Source organism: Elgaria multicarinata, chromosome 4 (assembly GCF_023053635.1).
Source record: "Elgaria multicarinata webbii isolate HBS135686 ecotype San Diego chromosome 4, rElgMul1.1.pri, whole genome shotgun sequence".
Classification (NCBI taxonomy): domain Eukaryota; kingdom Metazoa; phylum Chordata; class Lepidosauria; order Squamata; family Anguidae; genus Elgaria; species Elgaria multicarinata.
Window position 1 is genome coordinate 109,185,687 of NC_086174.1, and position 23,938 is coordinate 109,209,624.

Below are 23,938 nucleotides of genomic sequence, written 5' to 3' on the forward strand. Positions count from 1 at the left end.
ATGTGGTAAGAAATGGGTCTTGATCATTTGAATTGAAACCAAGCCAGCGAGCTTATATATAGCTGTAACATTAAACCTGGAACTGAATCCCAAATTTTAATGGTTCAACTCTTGGCTCCCAAATTATAATGTTCAACCCTTGGTTCTTAGCACGTGTAAGACCAGGCATGTTTGGTGTGTAGTGATGTAGTTTTCAGTGCATGATCACTCTAAAGTGATGGAGAGCACTATTAGAAAGAGTGATCTTCAGTTTAACCATCTTCTTTGGTGATTAACCAGATGTACTGAGATGTGTTTGGTAGTACAACATTGAGTCCATAGATGGGGTTTGTCTCTTTATGCCTCTGAAACATTTATACTTTGAGAGACAACTCAACTCTTCCTCAATGACTACGCAATGCAAGCAGTTTGGTTTTTTAAGTGCAGAAAGTGCTGTGGCATTTAGGAAACTACCTGAGGTCCAGGCCATAACTGTTTGCAAAACTGAAAAGGATGCACCTCCTTTCCCAAGGTGTCAGTGTCATGCATGCCCCAGTCTGTTATTGTGAGCTCTCTATACTGATATGAAATTCCTGCAGAACTGGAATACCGTTCCTATTGGGCTGTCATTGGAGAGCATGCCTAGAGTGACCATATGGAAAGGAGGACAGGTCTCTTGCATAACTGTTGTATTGAAAAGGGAATTTCAGCAGGTGTCATTTGTATGAATGCAGCACCTGGCAAAATCCCCTCTTCATCACAATAGTTAAAGCTGCAGGAGACCTGCCCTCTTTTGTATCTGGTCAAGAGGGCAAGACTCCTGCAGTTTTAACAGTTGTGATGAAGAGGGAATTTCACCAGGTGCTGTATGCATACAAATGACACCTGATGAAATTCCCTCTTCATCACAACTGTTAAAGATACAGGAGCCCTGTCCTCCTTTCCATATGGTCAGCCTAAGCATACCACTTCACCATACCCAGCAGCTGCAGGAGCCCTGTCCTCCTTTCCATATGGTCAGCCTAAGCATACTACTCCACCATACCCAGCAGCTGCAATCTTCAGTAGTAGACCAGCAGAACTCCAGGAGCTGACAGTAGCATTATTGCCATTTCTCCAGCAATAATAACGTCTGTGCACACATCTTACGTGTGAATGGTGGGGTAAGGAACTCATTTCCATTGGCTCCAATCTGGCCAGAAATTATATTTGTGTTGGAAGGTTGACTGAACCACTGCTTGCTCCGAATAGGAGGGAGGTGGCTGTGGTAGGATCGAGTTGAGAGCTGTATTGTAGTACACACAAGGAAACATAATAGCCTATGTGTACCTTTTAAGGAGCCCTTAAACCTCTTTCCTCCCCTCAAAGAAATAGCACACTGCAAACTTTGGCAGCTGTACGACTTTGGGCATACCCACATATTCAAGCGTTTAGAGATGCACGTAGTTTTAGGAAGCAGGAATTAAAAGTTTTAAACAAAGCCTATGACACCATGTGCATTTTTCTCTCTCCTCAGATTAAAGAAGCTTCTTGAACAGGAAAAGATCTACCAAGCCCGCAAGGATAAAGAACATGCCAAAAGGCTCAACAAACTAAGAGAAGAATTAGTCAAGCTCAAGTCATTTGCACTCATGCTGGTGGATGAGAGGCAGATGCACATAGAGCAGCTTGATCAGCAAACCCAGAAAATACAAGATCTAACTCAGAAATTAAGGGAAGAAGAAGAAAAGCTTAAAACTGTAGGTTCAAAAGCGAAAGAGGATGGGCAGAGACTCATGAAGTTAGAGGCAGATCTTGAACACAAGACATCTTCGTTTTCCCAAGAGCATGAGGAGATGACTGCTAAACTGGTTAGTCAAGAATCACACAATAAACAGCTCAGGCTTAAATTGGTTGGTTTAACCCGTAGGATTGAGGAGCTGGAAGAAACCAACAAAAGTCTTCAGAAGACTGAAGAGGAACTTCAGGAACTGAGAGACAAAATAGCCAAAGGGGAATGTGGGAACTCCAGCTTGATGGCTGAGGTGGAAAACCTCCGCAAGCGTGTGCTTGAAATGGAAGGCAAAGATGAAGAGATCACAAAGACCGAATCTCAGTGTAAAGAGCTTAAAAAGAAACTGCAAGAGGAGGAGCACCATAGCAAGGAACTGAAGCTGGAAGTGGAGAAGCTGCAGAAGAGAATGTCGGAACTAGAGAGGCTGGAGGAGGCTTTCAACAAAAGCAAATCCGAATGCACCCAGCTGCGATTGAACCTGGAGAAAGAAAAGAGCTTAACCAAAGACCTGATCAATGAGTTGGAAGTGGTGAAGACCCGAGTCAAGGATCTTGAGTCTTCAGAAAGTAAGTTGGAAAAGGCTGAATTAATCTTAAAAGATGACCTCACAAAGCTGAAGTCCTTCACTGTCATGCTGGTGGATGAAAGAAAAAACATGGTGGAGAAGATAAAGCAGGAAGAGAGGAAAGTTGAAAGCTTGAATAAGAACTTTAAGGTGGAGCAAGGCAAAGTTATGGAAGTGACTGAAAAACTAATAGATGAAAGCAAAAAGCTTTTGAAGTTGAAATCTGAAATGGAGGAAAAAGTGTCCAGTTTGACAAAGGAAAGGGATGAGTTAATTGGCAAGCTGAAGAGCGAAGAGGAAAAATCTTCTGAGCTGAGCAGTACAGTGGAACTGTTAAAGAAAAGAATTGATGGCATAGAGGAGGTAGAAAGAGAAATAGCCAGAGGTCGTGTTAAAAAGGGACCAGGGCTTTCCGGGCAAGAGGATAATAAGATTAAAGAACTAACTATTGAAATTGAAAGGCTGAAAAAGCGTCTCAAGCAACTAGAAGTGGTTGAAGGAGACTTGATGAAGACTGAGGATGAATATGATCAGCTGGAGCAAAAATTTAGGACTGAGCAGGACAAAGCTAACTTCCTTTCTCAGCAGCTGGAAGAAATGAAGCTCCAGATTGCTAAAAACAAAGCCATAGAGAAAGGAGAGGCAGTGAGTCAGGAGGCAGAATTGAGGCAAAGGTTTCGGCTGGAAGAAGCTAAAAGCAGAGACTTGAAAGCAGAAGTGCAGGCGCTCAAAGAGAAGATTCATGAGCTGATGAACAAAGAGGACCAGCTTTCTCAGCTCCAAGTGGATTACTCAGTCCTTCAGCAAAGGTTTCTGGAAGAAGAAAATAAAAACAAGGCCATGGGGCAGGAGGTGCTGAATATAACAAAAGAGCTTGAGCTGTCTAAACGCTACAGTCGGGCCCTGAGACCCAGCATGAATGGTAGAAGAATGGTGGACGTACCTGTTACATCCACTGGAGTACAGACGGATACAATAAGTAGCGAAACAGCAGAAGAAGAAACACCCGCTGTCTTCATAAGAAAATCCTTCCAGGAGGAGAACCACATCATGAGCAATCTGCGACAGGTTGGGCTTAAAAAGCCCACCGAGAGGTCATCTGTGCTTGACAGATACCCTCCTGCAGCGAATGACCTTACAATGAGGAAATCTTGGATTCCGTGGATGAAAAAGAGAGAAAATGTTTCCCAGGCAACTCAAGACAAAGGAGCCAGAATACAAACTAGTCCAGAACGTCCTGGAGAGGTTGTCCTTTCTCCAAAGCAGGGGCAGCCTCTTCATATTCGGGTAACTCCAGACCATGAGAATAGTACAGCTACTTTGGAGATTACTAGTCCTACAGCTGAAGATTTCTTCTCAAGTACCACTGTCATCCCCACCTTGGGAAATCAGAAACCACGGATTACCATCATTCCCTCTCCTAATATCATGTCCCCCAAAGGAAAAGTTGGTGAGAGCCCAGTGGGCCCAGAGCGAGCAATGTCACCGGTGACTATAACTACATTCTCCAGAGAGAAATCTTCGGAGACCCCGAAGTCTCCATTCATGGAAAGGCCCGTGTCCCCGATTCAGATAATGACCGTGTCTACCTCTGCAGCGCCAGCAGAAATTACTGTGTCCCCAGAATCACAAGACATGACCATGGGAAGGGCTGTGTTTAGAGTGACGCCGGAAAAACAAACTGTCCCAACTCCAGTCCGGAAGTACAACGCCAATACAAACATTATAACAACAGAGGACAACAAAATTCATATCCACTTAGGTTCTCAGTTCAAGCGCTCTCCTAGCGCAGCTCAAGAGGGAGCAAGCCCTGTGATTACTGTTAGACCTATGAATGTAGCAGCAGATAAGGAGGTAATGACCGGGACTGTCCTTCGTTCCCCAAGGAATAATGTATCTTCAAGGCCTGGAGCAAGTAAAGTTACCAGTACCATCACTATTACTCCAGTTACCACGTCATCCACACGGGGAACACAATCCATGGTAAGCAATATAAAATCTTACAGCATATTGTGTGCATATTGCATGCTAAGGAATAAGGTTTGTTTGTTTTTTGAGAATCAGTGGGCCTGTTCAGATGACACTTCAGTCTCTGTGGTTAGCGAAACTGTGGTTCTTTGGGGTTAGCACTAACCACAAGCCATGCTGTCACACTCAACACTTTAACCCATGGTTAGAGCTGCTAACCCTGCTACAGGTGGTCTGATTATGGTTAGTGAGTGAGCAGGGTTTAGCAAAAGGCATCACACAAGTCACCTTAAACCTTGCTGCTTAACCAAAAACCTTAACCAGCAGGGTTTAAGGTGTCTTCTGAACAGTCCCTCTGTTAGCCAGTAGGCAGAGAGTTGAACTTTGATCTGGGAGGCCTAGGTTCATCCAAAACTCTATTTGGGGATTTGCTGGCCTGGTTCAAACATAATAAGAAAACCACGATTCCCTGCTATGTAAGTGAGCTGCTGTGGGCCTCGGGCTCTCTTCCTCTTGGGGGCTAAAGAAGGAGATTGGAAGCACCTGCTAACAGTTTTAAACACTTTGCCATAACATCTGAACTCTGGGAACTACGGCTTATTTCAATTATGGTTAGTGAGAACACATCAGCATCCAAAACAGTGGTGTATGCATATTTTATTGAGTCTTTAGAGCATAACACTTGGCATATATCCTTTTAAAATATGCTTGAGTCCCACCTTTTTTTCCTGTTGCTTTTTCCTGAATGCTTGTGCCAAATTTTACACATATACATCCTCCACAAGCATTTTGTACTCAGACCTATGTACAAAATGTAACATGAGAATTGTTAGATTAAAATACACAGAATTTTTGTACCAAGTTAGCCTTTCATGTCTTAGCCATGATTTAAGAATAACCAATTTTCTCCATACCTTTGCATTTCCATAGCAACAGCAGAATTGTCTAGGTGGCATTGCCTATTAAATACCTGTGGTATTTATGACTTTGCCACTGTGAATTTAGTGCTTACAAATGTTTCTGATAAAATTCCATGATATTATATGGAGGTGGCTTGCTTTTAATGGTACTGTCTGCATTTGAGTGAGCAAGCATCCTTGATACTTTTGTATATAATATTAAGTAAATTATATGATAGCAGTATGCAAACATATTAAGCATGCTAATAGAAATAGGAGTTGAGCTATTTAAGATGAATAAGGATATGAGTGCAAGAACACATGGTTGCTAACTGGACATGGAAAATCTTATATTTGAAATCAGAAGGCTGTTTTCAATTACTGGAGGTGATTTTAAAAAAAATCTTCCAGGAACAGTTGAGGAAATAAAGAACTTTGCAGAATTGAAAGGTGGATAAATGCTCCTTTGTGACCAAAAGGGCTCCTGTCTTTCATTTTCTCTGAGACACCTAGGGAATGGATATTAGGCTTCCCCTCCAAAAATGTGCCCTTAGGATGGGTTGTTGGAGAAAGGCATGTCTTTCCCCTGGTCAGATTGGTAGTGACTGTAGTTCACCCACCTATCCTGGCATACTTACCCCATAGCATGTGGCTTCGTTTGTTTGTACCATGGTAGTTCCAGCTTTCTCCAAGGAAATCAGAATGGCACCTTAGCCTCATAATAACCCTGTGAGAATCCATGTCATTTTCAATCTCTCTCTGGTGTTGTTCAGTATTGTGTTTTAGTTTCTTTCCCTCTCTATGTACAAAGCTGCTCCCCTGCCCATGCAGTCCATGAGCTTCTGAGAAACACGGTGTAAACCTCTAATCTTGAAATCTCTGAAAAAGACAAAAACTATATAAATTATACAAACAGTCCAGTCCTATGATCCAGTGCACTACTGCTATTGCCTGGTATTGGATTTAAGAGTCCAGAGATTGGGAGGCGACTTTAATCATAGCATGGTTGCCTCTTACCAAAAGAAAGCACTTTCCTGCATTGCTGGGATGGCAGGAAAAGAGAGGGGCGATGTTCCCACCAAGTGGCAGTCTGACAGCCCTAGGGTCATTCCTGTTGCTAGAATCAAAACAAAAGCCAGTGCTATGTATGCTTGTCCTATTAAGTATGAGTTGAGGTCAGGGATATATCTAGTTGTATTGTCCTCCGTGGAATGGAGTGGCTGGAATCTTGAACACCAGCATTCCAAACTACAACATTTTGTTGCAGGTAGCTCAGGCAAGTTACCCACTCTCAGCCTAAGCTACAATATAGGATTGTTGTGTGAATAAAAATGGAGGGGATGGGTAAAGAACCTTGAACTCTTTGGAGAAAAGGGCTAGATCTACACTGCTGTTTTATAGCAGTATTGAAGTGCACTGATAACTGGTGGAGCAAATTACACATTCCATATACTACTTTCATAGTGTTATTTCCTGCTTTTTATTCCACATAATCTACATTATTAGGAATCCTATGAGGTATATCGTATTATCATGATGGGATCATAATGATTTGACTCAAGGTGTAGATTTGGCCGAGGTGAGATAAAAACATAATAAATAAGATGAAATTCATGGCAGCGCCTGTGTGTTTTGAAATGATCCTAGAATTAATTCCAGGGGGGTCAGTGTGTTAATCTTGTTGCACCTGAAAACTGGATAGATTTCTTAATGGCATGAGCTTTAATGAACTGGAGCCTCATCAAATGTATGAAATGTTGCCCTCAGTTGTCATATACACACTTGTGAATTCAAGGGGTGAGGTGGAGGGAATGCAAGCTGTGAGTTCAAAAGGCCATGAAATGCAAGTGTGTGACATTTCTGTGGAAAGTCCAAATTTCTATGTGTGTGTGTTCATTTGCTTATTGAGAATAACTGTTCAAGCATCTGATAAAGTGGGCTCTTGTTCATGAAAGCTGTTGCAGGTGTCACAAGATGCTTGCTTTTGGAATTAGATTGTCTCCTGAAACACACTTTTTTTCATTCATGGTTCTCTATTCATGTTGAGCGTCTCTCTTATGGTGGTGATGACTGAGAATCTGTAGAGATTGTTTCACTCTTCTTAAAAAATACTTTCCCAGTTAGGAATAGAAAAGATGTAACCAGATGGTTGACCTTTTAAGTTGCTATAAAACCATATTTGCATATTAAAATATAATTATAGGCAAAGATATGCAAGTGAGATTTCTCTTTGATGTCTAAAGTAACTAGCAAGCCTCTTTGCAAAGCCTTATCTGTTGCCATTGTAATCATATCCACATGTTTTACAGTAACCATAGATAATTAATTTAAATGACAAAGGGCAGTTTCTTCTTCTGCTTGTTAAAACATTTAAAGAAGGACGTATTTGCAAACTGTTGCAAACCATCTGTACTGGGTAGGCTGTGGAGATTTAGAATGTGAACTGTTTCCTTTTTTTTTTGCTTTTTCCAGCTTGCATTCCTAGTAATTATGAGTGATCTACACTAAGGGCATATCCATGCTACAGACATCAGTGGGTGTATCAGTAATTCCTTTTCCCCTATGAAATTCTGGGAATTGTACTACTATAGCTAGAGATCTCTAACAGAAAATTTTCAGCTTCACACCAACCTACTATTCTCAGGATTCTTTAGCTCAAAGCTCCATCCAACGAGCGTTTTATTGCACGCTCTTTACTGAGCACTCACGGAATTTGCTCAGGTCCCTCACATGACGTTGTCTGCCTCCCGTGCACCTTCCGCCCCTTCTGGCCTTCCTTTCGCAACAAAAAAAACCCTCGTTAAGTCCGATGTATTTTTAAATACGGAATTGCTTCTCTCTCCTACTGTGTGCAGGAGAAGCAGCCCCATTAGAACAGTGGACTGAATGGGCCTTGTGCTTGTTGTCTACCTCTTTTGAAGGGGAAGTAACTGAGGAACGAAAACATGGGCGGAGAAGCGATGGTAGGGAGCGTGTTTCCCCCGGTGTGATGGAACTTAAAGTGGCATCAGTTAAAGTGGAGTTAAACTGATATGTTTGCAGTATAGATAGGCTTAAATCAGGGTTGGGGGACTGTGTCTCACCAGATGTTGTTGGAGTGCAACACCCATCTGCCCCAACCAGTATGGCCATTGATGATGGGAGTTGTAGTCCAAGAATGGCTAGAGGGCCACAGGTTACCCACCTCTGTCCTAAACAAACAAAAAGTACAGAATGGAATTCTTGCTGGATTTTGTTTATCCTTAAAACAACTACGCGAAAAACAGGTGCTAACCTTAACCAAAACCAAAATGTAGACAGCAAAGAAGTTAAGGAAATAGGTAATACAAGAAATATATAAAATTAAATACAAAGTGTAATTATCAAAATTAACACTTAATATAAGTTTCCAAGAGCACTTATTATACACATTCAAAGTCAATAACACAATAAAAATCGTGCTCAGTCATCACAAAAAGCATATGCCAAACGTGTTTCGACAGCTTGTCTTCTTCAGTAGCCAAACAGCTAGGCTTTTATATACTTCAGAGCAGGTTTTTTTTTTTTTTTTTTTTTAAAAAGGGGGGCTGACCTGGTTATTCCCAAATTTGAGGGATGTATAAATGTCACTCCCCTCAATGAAGAATAAAGTGCACCAGCATTTGCAATCTGCCTCAGTTTTCAAACACAAGTAGCTATCCTTAAACAACAACAGAGAATAGTCAATACAGGCGTTTTCTCATGCTTTGGTCCATGCATTCAGTCAACATGCAGAGGGGAGTGGGATCACAGCTGTTGGGCCGGCTTCCGGACGTGATGTGTCTGCTGGCCCCTCCTCTGACCTCTGCACATTGGGCAGAATGTGAGAATGGGCTCTACTTGAGAGCAGTTAGAAACCTTGGCAGTGCCAGGATTCCTGATTGTGATATATAATTTGATAAGCATAGAGCCCATTCTTGCATGCTGCCCAATGCATGAAGGACAGAAGAGGATGCACAGATGTTGGGGGCAAGGCAAATGACTGAAATTCTCTTTCTCTGCATGGGTTGATTGAACAGGTGGGCTGGAGTGTGAGAAGGGGGCTAAATTAGTCACATCCTACCAGGGGCTACCAGTAGGCAGGTATAGTATTCTTGTATGGGTCTCTTGTGCTAACTACTCACCTGATTGCATCCCTTCCTGTTGACCATGCACCACAGTAGACACCACAGTTGTGGCGTAGTGGCTAGAGTGTTGAACTGGGAGTTGGGAGATCCGGGTTCTAGTCTCCACTCAGCCATGGAAACCCACTGGGTGACTTTGGGCCAGTCACAGACTCTCAGCCCAACCCACCTCACAGGGTTGTTGTTGTGAGGATAAAATGGAGAAGATGATTATTATGTACACCATCTTGGGTTTCTTGGAGAAAAAAAGGCGGGATATAAATGTAATAATAAATAAATAAATAAAATAAGTAAATAAAATTTCTTAAACCGGTAACAAAGGGGACTGGCCTGGATGGTCACAAACATAGGAATAAACTAATGGAAGGGAAGAATTACAAACATGAGTCCCACCCACTGTGTTATGGGAGGAGTGGTGGCTACAGCCAATCTACCTTTATCCCTCTACACACCGTATACCACACCAAGTATCTGATTTTGCAAGACATGACAAGGCAATAAAATAATAGTCATTTATTTCTGGTATTTTTACTATGGCTGTGCAAGGATACCCCAACCCACTGCAGAAGCAGACTCAGAAGCTCTGCCTTGGTCCAATTTTGGCCCAGTCCAACCTGCTTTGGACCCGGACCTGAAGCGAGATCCAGATATCCAAAGCGGTTGGATGTTGTGGTTTCTTGGGCAAGCACCCATTGAACTCCCCCTATCCCCTGAACCCAGCGAGGCACTACCCCCATCCTCCGGACCTATCTGCTGTCCCCTCACATGAGGAGACGGAAGGTAAGTTCCGCAGGGGTAGAGGCTTGGCTTCATTCCAGATCAGGCTGAAGCTCTTCAGACACAGTCCAAACCACCACTTCGGCCCAATTCGGTCTCAACTCAAAGTGGTCCAAATCAGTCCAGAATCCAGATCAGGACTCAAAGCTGTGCACAGCCCTAATTTTTACTGCTAATGAGGAAGAAAGGCATTTGTGGGATTTTCTGATTTGAGTGACAAAATGACTTGGCTAGCCTTGGTACTAAACATTTTGACTTGAGTATACTGGGGTTTGTCTTTGTGTGCCATTTGCTATATCTCAGGCAGCGGAGTGTCTTTGGTCATCTCTGGGAGAAATTAACCTTGCCCATGGTAACTTTTGTTTCTTTGTTGCGAAGTGATGAGTTGCTAGTGAGTGGTCTTGCAGCACTGCACTACTTGCCTTCCAATGGCCTTAGCTCTCTTACTTCAAAGACTTGCTCGTAGTACTATATTGAATGCTTTTGCCGTTGAGTTTATTCTCATTTTTGCAATATTTGAAATTTATTTCATTTTTATTCTTGTTTTTATTTGAGATCATGAATTTCTGTACATTAAGCAAACATTCTACATCTTTACCAGGCTTTCTTCTTCTGAAGTCTTTCTGGGTTTATGATGGGCTCCTTTAGATGGCAAACATGTGATTTGGTATTGTAAACTTCCTTTCTCGGCAATGCTCTATATATTCAATGAAACAGTGCCATCTAGTGGTGGCTGATATGCTGCAATAATTTTTATTTCAGCTTATCTCTGACCTTTTTGAAAGTGGGGTAAATGGGGAAAAGTGCAGGAGATGTCCTGGAGGTTGATGACGTCGTATAAAGGACCCACAAACCTCAGTGAGTGACCAATTATGACTGTGTAATAAATAGCTCATGTAGAGAAGCTCCATATATCACCTTGAGTGCTTAGTAGGCAGAAGGGTAACTCATCAATATGTCAAATAAATACTAAATAAGATGCATTGCATTGATCCCCCATCCTCTTTCTTTGTTTTGCAGACAGGACAGGATGGGTCATCCCAGAGACCTACACCCACTCGAATCCCTGTGTCTAAAGGTATGAAAGCCGGGAAGCCAGTAGTGACAGCCCCAGGATCAGGAAATCAGACCAAATTCGAGCCTCGTGCCGAGACTCAGTCTATGAAAATAGAACTGAAGAAGTCTTCAGCCAGTAGCTCTACCTCCCTTGCTGGGGGGAAGGGCTGAGGGCAATGGCTAAGGGGGTATGTTGTGTAGGTTTTACTGCTATCATGGAAATAAGCCCCCCTGTCTGTTTAGTTATTAATGTTTGCACATACTAATGAAGTTTGCTGAAGCTGTCACCTCCACTAAAACATGCATGCTTTTACCTATTGAATGCAATAATCCTATCTTCTTCCCTCTTTGTTGGGTTCAAGTCTCAGTAATAATAGGCCTGGTTCAGCAATTTCTAAAATGGGGCTGCTGTTCAAATTAATCTTTTCTCAAACAAAGATTCTTCCTGCTCCATTTTTCTTAAAATCATATTACCATTTTCTTTGCTGCATGTGATCGTTTCCGACCATGCTCCTGAGGCAGCTAAATTAGTAATTTGTCAGAGAAGTCATGGAGATGAGCACCAAATCAGTGGGAGCTCATTTTAGAGGCTGCACAGTCCGTTCATCTAGTTCTGATGTTTCTGAGATAGAAACTGCTAATATGGAAACATCTCTCTAAATAGTGTCCAGGTAAATATTTTGTGGACCATCAGAGAACCAAGAGAAGTCTGATGTGGCAGAGCTTTTCCTCCTACTCAAGTAGGAGCTGACTGAAGACTCACTAAAATCAGTTGAAAGTTACTCATCTATGAGCTGTGGATCACTGAACAATCAAAATTATATTATGCTTTGTACCTTTTGGTCTTGGCAAGATCCTAATACAAACAGGGGTAGGCGGGCAGAGAGAAATGCTGGCAAATTCTACTTACAGGAAGATGCAATTAAACACAATATATTTGGAATATGCATATTACAAAATGTTTGCATATGTCTGTCTCTAGTCATGCCTGGGTCTAGAGTCATTGTCCACTAAATACTGTGCATTCTCCCTGTTATTGGACTCCTTGAAGCACCTTGCTTTTAATTTTAAAAGCATGTTCTAAGAGTGGAAATTGATGTGACTATGATTGTCTGCCATTAAAATGATGTTTGTCTAATAGGACCACAGCTGTTATGAGTATTTCCACTGAAGGAAGCTTCCACAGAAGTACATGACTAGAACCAAAATTCCTACCTCTAGCAGAAGTAACTTGACAGGCAAACTCTTTGTCAGAGTGTCCTTCCCCCCCCCTCCTTTTCCTTTTTTTTAGGGTGGCTGTGGTGGTAAATGATGGAAATTCAGCATCAAATTCCTTAATGACTCCATTCTGGAAGAAAGGGAAATCATGCAGAGTTGCAATAAGAACATGCATGCAGCTAGTGACAATAAAAAGTGAAGTGGCTAAAGCAGAGTGAATGGGTTTATCTGTTAGGAAAATATACTGGGAATCTGTGCAACAAAGAGATTTGGTAGTTTAGAAATAGTCTATAAAATGAAAACAGGCATTCATGAGTGATTGTAAGTAATGTATGAATAAATTGTAGACAAAATGCTGCCAAAAATGACATCCTGGTCTGCCATTTTAGTAAAAACCACACATATTACAACAAAAAGTCTAGTGGAAGAGGGACAGTTTTTCTTCACTAGAGTCTCTCTGGGCTGGAAGGTTTCATTAGTATTTCAAATTCCAGATGGATAGCTGTGTTGGTTTGTTGCAGCAAAAGCAGCCAAAAGTGTGGCACCTTCAACCCTGCTATAAACTTTTTGCGGGTGAGAGGCCTAATTCATTAGATTGTGCTCTAGTCCACAAAAGCTCATGCCATGATAAGGGTGAGGGTCTTTAAGGTGCTACAGGACTCTATTGACATTTCAGTTTATCGTACTGGGCTAGCTATAACTCAACTGGAAGTAATAAATTGAAACACTTGGAGTTGTATCAAGTGTCAGTCCTATATAGAGTAGACCAACAGAAATGAATGGGACTAACAGCCCTTGTGTTATCACATCATGTTAATAGAAGATACTGGTGGAAAGGATTTAAATTTCTAATGGTACAATCATGCATTGAAGCCTTTGTAGAGAATTGGCAGTCAACAGTAGCTAGGGCATGTATTCTTCACTGGCGTCATTTGGTTCCAGTAATGTTTCATTTTGGCATTGATGGACAACTAAATTGTTCCTAATTTCTAGGTGTTTTCACAGCTGTTTTAGCAGAAGTTCCAAGAAAACATGTTCATGTGAAACTCAAAGTTTTATTCATACAGAATGCCTGAAGTGCTATAGTTGCAAGTAATTGCTTCTGGTTTTTTTTAAAAAAGCATAATAATCCAAACTTAGCACTGATTTGGAAATTGACTCAGTATAAATTTGTAGAATTTTCTAAAACTAGCACCTTCTTTTTTACCAAATAATGAAGCTCATGCCACAGTAGCAGTAAGGGGGAAATTGCTCATGCTGCTCAACAGAAATAATTGCCCATACACAGCTCTAGAGAGTGTTTAGAGGAACAATTCATGCCACACTGTGTTTGTGCCAGAATCAGGATAGTTAATAAATCTTGTACTGATTTTTCTGAGTCTTGGTTTTCTCCAGCTATGTTGTACACTGTAACTCATTTTCTCTCACTTAGCTCCCCTATTCCCTTTCTCTCCTAGGAACATCTTAAGCTCCTCCAGGGTGTTCACTCTCTTTCTCTCACATACACACTCAACGTGCACACAATACCTAGCTTTACAATGCTTCCTCGTTGCTCCTTTTGTGGTAAGGCTGCGGTAGAATTAGAGCTGCTTTTCTCTGTCTTCAGCGGCACAAGCTAATGCCTCTGAATGGAGGCAAGAGAACCCTGCTTTATGTTGGTTCTCTTAACGCGACAAATAATATAATAAAATAAATAAAATGCAATGGATGAGAAGAGGGATGTGCTCACACCTGATTTATGCAATTCTTCCTTGGGGGCAATGGTAGTGAATAGTTCGCTTCTATCTCCATTTCCTCCATGTTTCTGGCTCATGGCAAAACATGTTGGAAAGCTGGAATCCAAGAACTGGCTTTTACATATATGTTTACCAAAATGCCCATAATGGGTGAGATGTGTGTGGCTTGTATACTGCAACATCATCAAAGTGGAGTGCAGTGAATACATCTCATGCTGGACTCATTCAGTAATGGCCAGGCGCCCCAAATGTAAGGGTGAAACGTGGGTTTAGCCCTCCTTCCTACAACGAGTCTGTATGTGCAATGCTTTGCTTTGTCCATAGAAGGGAATGACAGTCATATATTCATAAGGAACAAAGGAAAAGAGTGCATTCAGGACATTATTGAGATAGTGGCTGTGGGTTTGTCTGTTAGTCATATTGCGTCAGAATGTGGGAAATGGCTTTTTATAGAGAGGGACAATGATGATAAAGCACCAGATCATGCCTTATAGATGGGCAATTTAATGTTGAGATGTTGGACACCATTTTACTCTGGCATCACTAACCTCCTGTGGACACTGATTGCTGAAGTGGAATCTTGCATAGCCAATGGTGGTGCTGTGCAGATAGAAGAAAGTTATTCCCCTCCTTTAAGGGAGAAGTATTGCATGATTAGAGTAAAGTTTCCCCACATGAGGGAAGGGGAAACTAAGGCCATTTCTACACCTGCCTTTCCCCCCAGGATCGTCCCGGTATCATCCCTGTGCATCCAAATGACACACAGGGGATCCAGGGAGAAGGCAGGGACGATCTCTCCATGTTCCTGGGATAATCCTTAGGTGTCGAAAGGGCCTAAGTATGCAGTTACAGGTGGTTTCACTCCGCTGCCCAACCAGTGCATATTTTGCCAGATTTCAGGGTTACATGACCCAGCCCTTACGTTCTTCAATTGACCAAAAACCTGCTAGAAATAGGAATCTGGCCCCTGTGCATTATCCATTGATGTTATTCATCTAATATCTCATGAATTCATAACATTCTGTTTCTGATCATTGCTGCAGCTACTGCTGTTTAATATAATGTGCCAGGAATACAAAAGTAACGCAAGGTTCTCAAGGTGGCTACCAAGGATGGACTAAATATTATGCTTATCTGCTTAGGATACTTTCTTAAGATTAATACGGGTCTGGGGTCATGTTGATTATGAAGTGAGGACATCACACTTGCATTGTAAAACACTGTATGCTAACACACTCCTATGTTTTAACTGGCTTATAGCACAAGCTACTACAGTAAGGGTGCTTTTAAAGACCTCTTATATGCTTTTATTTGTGGGCTTATTTTCATTGAAGGTCATGTTTTTCTTTCCCAAGTCAGCGTAATTCCCTTCTTCTTGACTAGCTTTTGTAAGAACCTGAGCTAATATTTTGCAATTATAAAAGTTGATTTCATTTTAAAACTCCCTTACTATGTTCTATATTCAGTGTCTGTGTGTATTATATGTAGAGAGAGTGGGGGGGTTGACTACTTTTACTAGGAACTATCAACAAGGGCACAATCCTATGCATGTTTAGGCAGAAAAAAAGTCCTACAACTCCCAACATTCTCCAGCCCCTTAAAAGTACCAAGCCAAGCAAGATTGCATTTGGATTTAATTTTATTTGCATTCTGGAAGACATACAAAACTGCATTAAGGCTCTTGCAAGATACTTTTAAAAAAAAGTTGTTTCAAACATAGAAGTGCCAAAGCAGAATGGTGTATGTGTGTGTGTGTTTGTCTGTGTCACAGGGTCCTACAAAGTTATTACCTTAGATATAAATCAGTATGATTTATGATGAACAGCTTTGCGATTTACAGTATTTGATATTTGGATACCAGTCATGCCCCAAGGGCATGCTATTTCATCTTTTATAAAGAGCGTGGATATATACTGCAGGTTTCCCTTTTGAAATACTCAGAAATGGTGACCTGGCAGTAATCTCCATGAATTTCAGTGGACAGTACTTCAAAATGAGCACATTCGAGATTGAGTGCTATTTGAGGCAAGTTTGGGTAGTGCCATCTAGTGGCAATCTTCTATAATAGCTAGGTTTTAAAATGTGCTCTAATCAAGATTTCTTTCTTCTCCTGTTCTGATTCAGCCAATACACAGGCAGGGCTTTGCACACATAGATAACCTATTAAAACAAGAGGAATATACAAAACTGCTGTACATTTGCAAAAGTCCAAAATTAGTTTTAGGAATTCTCCAAATTAAACTGGAGGGGAGGCAAAGCATAACAAAACCAATCATGAACAATAACAAAAAATAATAATGGGGGACATTGGCTCATCTCAATACTCAGCTCCCATTATATTTCAGGTTAAAGAGCCCTTGTTCAGAGGAATATTTAGTACCAAATGTAACTACTTCTAAAGGTGAAATATTCAGGCAGGATTATCTGCTTTTAACGTGTGGATGTTTTACACTCCTAGGGAAGTTTGACTTTACAACCCAACCTTATCCATGTTTCTTCAGTTGTATCACTGTTTCATGGGGTTTACTTCCCCAAAAGGGTGCTTAAGATGGCAAATTGCTATGCCTGTCTGAATATATTTAATATGTAGCTACGTATGGTTCTAAATATTTCTCTGTGGAGGGATACGTATTACTCGAAATTTGTTGGGATCTGGCTCGTTTTGAAGCAGTGCATTTGCATCATGTCTATTACAGTCTTCTCTGCATCTGGTTAAAGATTAGGGATGTACCTATAGATGGAAGGAGAGACACCATGAATATATATGTGGCTAATATATTTGAATTAGAAGCTTTAAAAATGTTGTATAGGTGGAAATTTACCATCAGCAGACCTAAATGAATTTGAAAATATGAGTCAGATTTAATGATACTGTGAAGTACCATTAAAAAGCTAAAAGTTCCTGTACATACAGAGTTAGGAAAACCTTACATTAGGTGACTTCCCTCCACAACACCCAAATCTGCTCTGGAGGATTCCCCAATCCGCTGGAGCAGATTTTGGGAGGGTTGGGGGTATGTGTCCACTGGGTATGTTGGAGGTGTGTGTCCTTTAACACACAAACTCTTCCCTGCTCAGTATTTAAAGAAAACTATATGGGATGGATCCAGACTAAACCACAATCTTATACCTTCCTATCTTAGAGTAAGCCCCATTGAACTCAATGGGACTTACTTCTGAATAGATATATGTACAGAATTTCACTATAAGTTAGTTGCCCTTGGTTCCCACTGGAATCAATGGGACTAGTCATGTTTAACTTCCACATTAACTTCAGTGAGAGCTAACTATCTGGATCCAACCCTATGAAAATATATACTGAGTAGTATACAGTTCAAATTCCAAATAAAATAAATAAAACGAGTGCATGAAATGTTTAAAGTAGTTTTTGTTGGGTCTTTTTCTTTTTCTTTTTTACTGTACTAGTGAGGTTGTCTCACACAGTAAAAGAATATTGGGGGGAAATAATGGATGTGGTAAATAGAATGTTAAAGGAACTAATTTTAGATACAATAATATTTCTTTTAATCTCATTTAATCAATTGTTAATTTATATGATTACAGCTACAAAGTTAGCACTAGCTTGTCACTGGTGCCAGAAGAGGATTCCTGATAAAGGGAGATACTGAATGTGCAATCTGGCCATAATTGACATTTTGAATTGAAAGCAACAGAGAATGAATAATGCCAAAGAAAATGTTTTAAATTATATCTCATTTCAAGTCAGTCCGTAAAAGAATTTTATTTTACTATGAGAAAAAATGTACTAGATTTTTAAATGAAATTTGCATAGAAATGATATGACATTTTATGTGTTTTATATTTAAATAATGTTTATTTTGAAAATTAAAGGCATCCATTTCACCGTGAATGGATTGCCCTATGAGTGGAAGATTCCAAAAGAGCTCAATAATTGTTCTTTCCTCTATTGCTTATACAGATGTAAGTAGTATAAGGACAGTGGGGAAATCGGAGGCCTCTCTGCCCAGTTAAACTTGCTTATGAGCATGAGTCACCTGGACAGAGTAGAGGGCAGGGCTGGCTAGGAATGTAGCAGGCACGCATGGATCTCCCATTCATCCTAATGGCCCCCTCACTGTGTTGTGTTCTCAGGTGGTGGAAGTGGGAAAGCAGGGCACTTCTATGTGCTATTGAAATTCTCTGCACATGAGTGGACTGGGTTACACCACCTCTATTTATATATGATATGATGTGGTCTGAAGATGGGGATAGAATGTTCTCCATAATACTCCAGGCTCTAATCTCCCCTTTGGCTATCTTGATATGGGTAATTCTGCCCTGCCTTACTTAAAGTGTTTGAAGTGGCACTTTGAGGTTTCTGTAACTTAGCTATGGTTCTGAGGGCTTTAATGAATTAACAGTATGGGTCCTCATAGCCTTTCATCTTTCACCATGGTAACAGTCACTGCTTTGTTATATTTCTTTTTTCCTTTAGAGAGCATCGTCATTCATCAGTTACGCATGAACACAAGATGAGACATCATGCCAGCTCCATGCTGTAAGCATGCACTCCTTCTCCACACCACTTGGATGGATCACTCCTGAAGCGCCACCTCCGCCACTGTGATCTTCCATGCTACTGATCACTTATGGAAGTATTTTACTGCTTCCATTGGAATCTAGGGTTTTTTGTGCAGATTTTTTTTTTTTAAACTACGTGTTTGCTGATTTTTGGAAACTAGATGGATTTCTGTGCCAATTTTACTCTCATTTTGCAAAGCCTTTGAATCAGTGGGCACATGTTTGATTTTTGTTTGGTATTTCCTACATAATTTATTTTTATAATACATTTCGTAACGCAGGACCTTTTTGCCAAACCTTCTGATTTCTGTTGTCCATGGCACATTCATTTGTAGAATACACTGTCAAGATTGGAAAGTGCCAGTTTGTATATTTTCTATTGAAGTTTATAAAGACATTGACTTGACCTCAGTAATGGCACTTTTTAAAGAAAACTTGCCACAGAATTTCCCAGCCATAATGTGACTGTGAGATTAATTGCTCTGAAGACTGCTTTGTGAGGGATAGTATTATAGGTTTTTTTGCACTGCGCTGTGGTTTAATATAAAATTGAATACCAACAAACCAAAACCTTGAAACTGTATTAGATTTAAGAAGTGTTTTTAATTGTTGTATACTGATGTCTATTAAGCTGTGCTCATATAAATGTGTGCTTTTACATATACCTGTACCAAAAGGTTACTTTTTATCACACTGTAACAAATAATTTTTCACAAGTGTGCAACAGTAATATGGTGTCCCAGTTGTGACCCTAGTGCTAGAAAAGGCTGTTCATGTTAAAGCTGACCTTAGTACCAGTTCATATTGGCTGTTCTTTGTGAGCTAAATATTGATCTGGTTGAGAGATTAACAGTTCAGTCCTATTCAGTGTGCTGCACTTAGGCATGCTTAAGACTGCATAGGTTCAGGCTGCAAATGATCAGCCAACTGTTTCACTGTTCTGGTTGCTATGATATACTCTGAGTTTGCTGCACGCAATTTGGGGACATACAAAAATACCTTATTTGTCTACGGTAGGGATCTCAGTTTTTGTGACAGTGGCCAGGATCCAAAGAGCCCTGTGCAGGCATCTAAATTGTTTCTGCATATAGTGTTCTGTCAGTTTCCCTTCATCCCTTCCTGCTGCATTGCATGCTGCTTCGGGAGAACCATTGAAGGGCTGCAATGATGAGAACGTGTCTGAACAGCATGCCCAGTTCTCAGGACTCCAGCTGTATTGAGGTGTCATCATTCAAAGCACACAGATGTTAATGGAGAAATTCTCAGTGTGACAAAAGGGGGGATGACTCCTGAACTTTCAGACTGACTTATAGCATTGTTATCAGTCTGTACTTTGTCGTACTACACATCTGTATTTAGCACATGTGTGATTTCACATGAGCGCGTTCATGAAAAATCTGTACACTAAAAACGTCAACCTTATTCCTCTATACCTCAGCACTATATGTTCTACAATAATTGCAAAATTAGCATCATTACTGAGTCAACAGCACTGGTGAAGCATTCTGGGAACCCTGTGGCAGCTGCGTTTTGAATAAAAATGGATTCATTTTTTAAAATGTCTGTTCAATGAGATGCAAACCCTTCATCATTAAACTACTTCGAAAAATTGTTTTGGTTTCAAATTGTCCCCACATTTACAGACATTCATATATATATATATATATATATATATATATATATATATATATATATATATATATATTTGAATTACACATAGCTGTAATAAGGGAAATGTTAATAGCAAAAAAATAACTGAATTTGAGGGGTTGTAATAGTTTTAACATTTTGCACCCACACTGTGCAGAACACAGAAGTCTTATAATTTAGGGACATCTGGATAGTGTACAGATAGAAATGTTTGGCTAGTGTAAGTTGCACTAAATCAATGCATCTGGTGCTCCCAAAATGGGGCAACTCACCATGTGTCAATCATTGCTACTCCAAAGAGAATAGCAAGATGAGTGCAGTTGGTTTAGTCCATATTAGTGCCTCATCAGTACCTCCCATGCTAATTGGTATCTGCCACTGGGGAGAGCTAGAGATTGTGTCGATAACAGAGAGAAAATAGATGAAATTGGAAGGACAGGATTTTTGATAAAGCGATAGTGAATGTGGGAAGTGAAAGGTTAACTGTTGACAGCATAGAACAGAAGTTGTAAAGACAGCACAGAAAAGGGTTTGAGGAGAAAGGGTGGGTTTTTTTTGGTAAAGAAGCATTGTTATTGAAATGTTGAAAAGAAGAAAGGGAGTTGTACATGTAGGCATAAAATGGGGTGAGGTGAAAGAACTAGTACTTTAGAACATCTGAGGAATGAAATTGTGGTAAAAGTACATCAACAGGAGTTTCCTGCAAAGTAGCCAAAGCAAAAATAACCTAAGGGCTATTTTACACATTACACAGCAGCAAACCTCAATTTGCCACTCATAGGTCACTGCTTGAGTGTACCTGCATGATATGTGACTCTGTTGGTCAATACTTTACATTTTTAGGTGTAGACACCTATGTATTTTTAATACAATATATGGAAATAAATTCCAAAGAAATTAAGGAGACTTATTTCCCAATAAACATGTATAAGATCAGGTTGTGAGGAGGGTATCAGACAAATTTGTCATAGAACTCAGCTAGTGAGGAGAAACCCAACTGGTTTGCCTTGAAATTCATACTTCAGGTTTTGCGGAGATTTCAGAAGATGACATTGTTTTGATTTATATAACGCTTGCACATAGAGCTGTTTGTAATTTTCTGTTACTTTGAAAATCATGTACATTAAAAACATAAACTTGGTGGTGTGTGTCCTCACTTATGTTCCAGTAATCCTCTCACTTCTGCAGCTACTCTGCTTCAGGGGTGGGAAGGAAGGAAGATGTGGTTCTTCATCGTGGTCTCTATGCATCACACATATGGGCTCTGCGCCTGCGCTGAGACCCGAACCGGAACCTTCTATAGCTTAGGGAAACGTTTTTGGCGGGAACCCCTCCCCCACGCCACTGCGCATATCCCTGGGGTTCCTGCCCTTACCTCAGTTCTTCGTTGTCCGCCATTGTGCAAAGACTTCATAACCGTTCCTCTAGCTTTTCTCTAAAATAATCTTATTACTCTTCAAACCCTTGAAGATATTTTTCTTCTCCTCTTCTCTCTCTGCTTCTTCTAGATAATAATAATAATAATTTATTATATTTTTCATCCCTCTCTTCTCCTATTCCTCTGAGTGATCCTCAGATCACGGTCACCTCAGGCGCATGGCTGTGAATGGGAAAAGGCCCTGAAGGCCACTGAACCCACGCCGCAGAGGCAAACGGAAATATCCTCCTCAAGGACAATGAGCAGGGACCACAGCCCTGAGTTAACATATCATAGAATAGTAGAGTTGGAAAGGGCCTATAAAGCCATCGAGTTCAACCCCCTGCTCAATGCAGGAATCCACCCTAAAGCATCCCTGACAGATGGTTGTCCAGCTGCCTCTTGAATGCCTCTAGTGTGGGAGAGCCCACAACCTCCCTAGGTAGCTGATTCCACCGTCGCACTGATCTAACAGTCAGGAAGTTTTTCCTGATGTCCAGCCGGAATCTGGCTTCCTTTAACTTGAGCCCGTTATTCCGTGTCCTGCACTCTGGGAGGATCGAGAAGAGATCCTGGCCCTCCTCTGTGTGACAACCTTTTAAGTATTTGAAGAGTGCTATCATGTCTCCCCTCAATCTTCTCTTCTCCAGGCTAAACATGCCAAGTTCTTTCAGTGTCTCTTCATAGGGCTTTGTTTCTAGACCTCTGATCATCCTGGTTGCCCTCTTCTGAACACGCTCCAGCTTGTCTGCGTCCTTCTTGAATTGTGGAGCCCAGAACTGGATGCAATACTCTAGATGAGGCCTAACCAGGGCCGAATAGAGAGGAACCAGTACCTCACGTGATTTGGAAGCTATACTTCTATTAATGCAGCCCAAAATAGCATTTGCCTTTCTTGCAGCCATATCGCACTGTTGGCTCATATTCAGCTTGTGATCTACAACAATTCCAAGATCTTTCTCGTTTGTAGTATTGCTGAGCCAAGTGTCCCCCATCTTGTAACTGTGCATTTGGTTTCTATTCCCTAAATGTAGAACTTGGCATTTATCCCTATTAAATTTCATTCTGTTGTTTTAAGCCCAGCACTCCAGCCTATCAAGATCACTTTGAAGTTTGTTTCTGTCTTGCTACTCCCTTTTTAGACACAAAGAAACTCCTCTCCCTTGGATGAAGCAAAAGATGTTCTCTTAAAGGAACCATGGGCTCAGCCCATGACACCCTCTATGGTTGAATTGGTTGCTCTCTACATAGGGAGGGTGACTTTGTGAAGAAAAGAGCCTCCTGTATCTATTTTTCCAGCGTTCTGGATTGCCTGGAGAGCCTCCACAGAGACAGGAAGCTCTCCTCTTCAGATTGTCACCTCCATGAGTAGAGAGTAATGAAACATGTTCAGGGAGAGGGGTGGTCTGGAGTGCTCCTTCCCCTAGTGTCTTTAACCTATTCAGGTTTAAAATGCCTGAACAGGGCTTTATAGGTCTTCTTCACTAGGCTGCAGTGGGTGGGTTTTGGGGTTCTAGTTGTTGTTTTTTTTAAAAGCAAGCAGATTCCACTAGCCTGAAGTCCGCCCACCACAGTTCTACTTATGTTCTGTCAACACTTTCAGATCACCATCCTGTCCAACACCTGATTTTATTTACAGTTTCTTTTAGGCCCACAATACTTTCCTCAAATGAGCAAGATATCCAAACGAGTGTTCTAGCAGCAGTTTGTATCCATTTCTTATTTCCTGGCCGGCAGAATGTGGAGTATCTCAGGCTGTCAGCATCAACTTACCCTCTCAGTAGCAGCTACAGTGACATTCCTTTTTGCCAACATAAAATCATCTTGAAGTGCCTGTGCCCTAAGGTGCATGTAAATGTCACTTTAACAAGGACACCTGCATGTCTATTTCACTGCCAATATGGATGTTTTGTCTTCAGATTGTGTGTCATCAGTGAAACTCATACCTGTTTTATTGTTCAGTGACATTTACCACCATCCTACTCTATGCAACTTGGAAGATGTATATCTATGTTGGAAACATTCAAATAAGAAATGGCATATGACTATTGTACTAAGTAAATAAATTTTGTGCTTTCCAGAAGTGTTGGGACTGCACACCCCAACATCCCTAGCCAACAGGGATTTCTTCAAATGAGCAGCATATAAATAATTGGAATCTGGAAGCCAGACATCAGGAAAAACTTCCTGACTGTTAGAGCAGTGCGACGGTGGA

At 40.9% G+C, this 23,938-nt stretch overlaps 1 protein-coding gene across 3 annotated transcripts in view; it reads left to right on the forward strand.

Moving 5' to 3' along the window:
* FILIP1 (filamin A interacting protein 1) overlaps positions 1–18,782 on the forward strand; it is a 100,455-nt gene extending 81,673 nt beyond the window's left edge. Inside the window, exons 5-7 of one of the 3 annotated variants that reach the window (XM_063124944.1) lie at positions 1,496–4,301; positions 11,125–11,182; positions 18,571–18,782. In XM_063124944.1, the coding sequence (XP_062981014.1) occupies positions 1,496–4,301; positions 11,125–11,182; positions 18,571–18,611 (2,905 nt within the window). In that variant the 3' untranslated portion in view covers positions 18,612–18,782. Of the gene's footprint in view, positions 1–1,495; positions 4,302–11,124; positions 11,490–18,570 lie in introns of those variants that run through there. The other 2 variants (XM_063124943.1, XM_063124945.1) reach the window with 2 other exon arrangements.
* Positions 18,783–23,938: the final 5,156 nt, after the last annotated feature.